The following is a 2833-nucleotide window of genomic DNA, read 5'->3' on the forward strand; positions in this document are numbered from 1 at the left end:
GTTATATGATTATTACTAACCCTTCTTATGGAAACGTGAATTGGCGGCGATTGGTTATAACCTAGGCCTTCACGCGCTTTCCTAGTTGTATCTTCTGATAGGAGTTTCCCTAGAGCTGATGGGTCACTAGGGTTGTATCCTTCCTTCAAGGCATTGGGATAAAAACCTTATGTTGTGCGTTTTGTAGGAAGAGCCATATCTAACACTTGATCTTGAGCGACTGACTTTTCTAGCAACTTTGAAGACAAATTTATTGCATCAATCCGTCTTATAGGAAGAGTTTGCCCTCCCAATGCATTTTCTTTAAGGTTAGATGGTTGATCTTGTTCTTTCTTCGCTTTTGGAACATAGCAAATCCTATAAGTCAGCTTCTTCTTTGAAGAGAGGATGTTCCCTTTCATTAAGAATGGGACAAGAGTCTTTAGTGTCAATTTTCACCTTTCCGATAGCCACATCAATTCTTTTTCTTATGATCTTATCAATCTTGATTGATTTGATGTCATTGGATTTGACCCTTTTAACTACATAACTTCTCAATAGAATTTCGCATCCGCAAAGTGTGTCTCCACTTTGGTGAAAGGATCATCATCTGCAACTATCTTTCTTTCAATTCCACCTTCAAGATATTTCAAACATTGATAGTAAGAAGATAAGACAATTCTATTCTCATGTACCCAAGGCTTGCCAAGTAATATATTGTATGATGTCTTTACGTCAATCATATGTATCCATGCGCTTGATCGCAAATCTTCCATGTGGATCTCTAATATAATAGAGCCTATGGACCTATGCCTGCCTTGATCAGATCCTTGTATCAACAGACAACTTTCACTAAGTTCCCCAGTCGTGATGCCAAGTTCCTTCAATATGTGGATAGGCAAAATGTTGACTCCAGATCCTTCATCTATTAAGATTCTATTTATCTTCTTCTCTAGCACATGACCCACCATATACAAAGGACAATTATGTGGTGTTTCACCAAATAGAAGATCTTTATCTGTAAATGTGATTTTAGTATCACAGACATGTGCTTCTTGGAAAGAAAGTTCAATATATTTTTCAGAAGATGAAAGAGACATCATTTCTGAGAGTTCCCTTGTTTCTTTTTCTTCTTCCTTAGGAGACACTTTTGTGTGAGGCTTCACTTCTTGTTCCTTCTTTTACAATAGGAGGCACCTTCATTGTTTGTTCTTTATCCTCATTGAAACATGATGCCTCGACATTGCCTTGAGTATACTTTCTATCAAATGAACTTGGCAAGAATTCCTCTAGATTCACAAGACGTCGAGGTTTTTGGTAGTGATGCACTTCTTCCTTTACCCTTTTGGGGCACTTGATTGATTTTTGCTTCTCTGATTTCTTCACCATTTTTCCTCTAACCAGTTGCTCGGATAATTCTTTTCGTAATCTTGACTTGTTGCGTCTTCGCCTAGTTACAACAATCCAACCCTCATCACCATCTATGTCAACGTCGTGGTCTACTGGCTCTTCTTCATGCTTTTCAGAGATATATTTGGACCGGATCTAGTGACCCAAACGTGATAGAGATCTGGTTAGAAATAGCCTACTCATCATCCAGGATAATTTTATTTTTGTTAGCCAATCACATCACTTTATCCTTAAAGACAATATTTTTCAAGAGGATGACTCACAAGTCTGTGATACTTGCAATAATTGGGTCATCAGTTTTTCCAGCTTCATCAGGTCACTTCATCTGTGGCAAATCAATGATCTTTAACTCAAGCAATTCATAAAAAAATTTAGAAACGTTAGAATCCAAGAAGGGATACTTTTTTCCTTGCATCTCCCTTAGCGTCGACTTTTGATTTGAACGTGCTTGGAAAGTCGTTCTCACATTTTGTTTTACGCCCTCATTCGTGGTGAACTTTGCGGGTGACACATTTAAACTCATGGATTCTTTGTTGTCTTTTGTGGGCAGAAACTTGCTCCATCTCTTGGGTTCCTGCTTGTCCCTTTCTTTGCGAGGATCATGGACAATAGTCATATCTTTTCCGACAGATGACATGCTCAACTCCATATCATGAGCGCGAGTACAAAAATCCTCGAAAGATTTTGGTTTTATTCCTTGAAAGATGTAAAGAAGATCCCAGTGCATTCCTTGAATACACATTTCGATTGCAGAAGCTTCACTAAGCCTATCTTTGCAATTTAGGCTCGCGTTCCTCCATTGATTTATGAAATCAATGACCGGTTCATCCTTTCTTTGGCGAATCTTCATGATTTCTATCATGCTCACTGTGTGCCTTGTGCTATAGAAGCAATTGAGAAACTCATGTTCTAGTTGCTCCCAACGATCAATAGAGTTAGGTTCGAGATCATTGTACCAATCAAAGGCATTTCCTTTTAGAGAGAGGACAAACTGTTTGATAAGATAGTCTCCATATGTTCCAGCATTATTATATGTCTCCACGAAGTGCGCGACATGTTATTTCAGATTTTCTTTTCCCTCAAATTGTTGAAATTTGGGAGATTGATAACCAGCAGGCATTTTAAAGTTATCAATCCTAGCAGTGTATGGCTTAGCATACATATGAGAAGACTTGGTGGAGACTTCATACTTATATTTGATAGTGCCTTCAATAAACTCCTTCAAGTGATCGAGTGGAATCATTCCATACGAAGAAACTGGTATCTCTTTAACAAACAGGGCTTTCTTAGCAGGATCTTCGATTTCTTGAACTTTAATGCCCTTTCCAAGTGCATGGCTCACATCTCCATCTAAAAGTCCTTCTATCCTATCCATAAACTTGTGAATTCAAGATTCTTGGTATTGTACATAATTCGTCAATCCTCTAACCAACTTCGTCAGATT

The 2833-nt window shown here is 38.2% G+C and overlaps 1 protein-coding gene across 1 annotated transcript; it reads right to left on the minus strand.

The window, feature by feature from the left end:
* Window positions 1-533: 533 nt before the first annotated feature.
* Window positions 534-1082, minus strand: LOC138339404 (uncharacterized). Its single transcript, XM_069291000.1, has one exon. It carries the CDS (start codon window positions 1080-1082, stop codon window positions 534-536), a length of 549 nt encoding a protein of 182 aa, XP_069147101.1.
* Between the last annotated feature and the right edge of the window lie 1751 nt (window positions 1083-2833).

This window comes from Solanum lycopersicum, chromosome 11 (assembly GCF_036512215.1).
Source record: "Solanum lycopersicum chromosome 11, SLM_r2.1".
In the NCBI taxonomy this organism is placed as follows: Eukaryota; Viridiplantae; Streptophyta; class Magnoliopsida; order Solanales; family Solanaceae; genus Solanum; species Solanum lycopersicum.

Bases quoted from the DNA above. Each gene is read 5' to 3' on its own strand.
- LOC138339404 (XM_069291000.1), bottom strand. From the start codon at position 1,082: ATGATGTCTCTTTCATCTTCTGAAAAATATATTGAACTTTCTTTCCAA.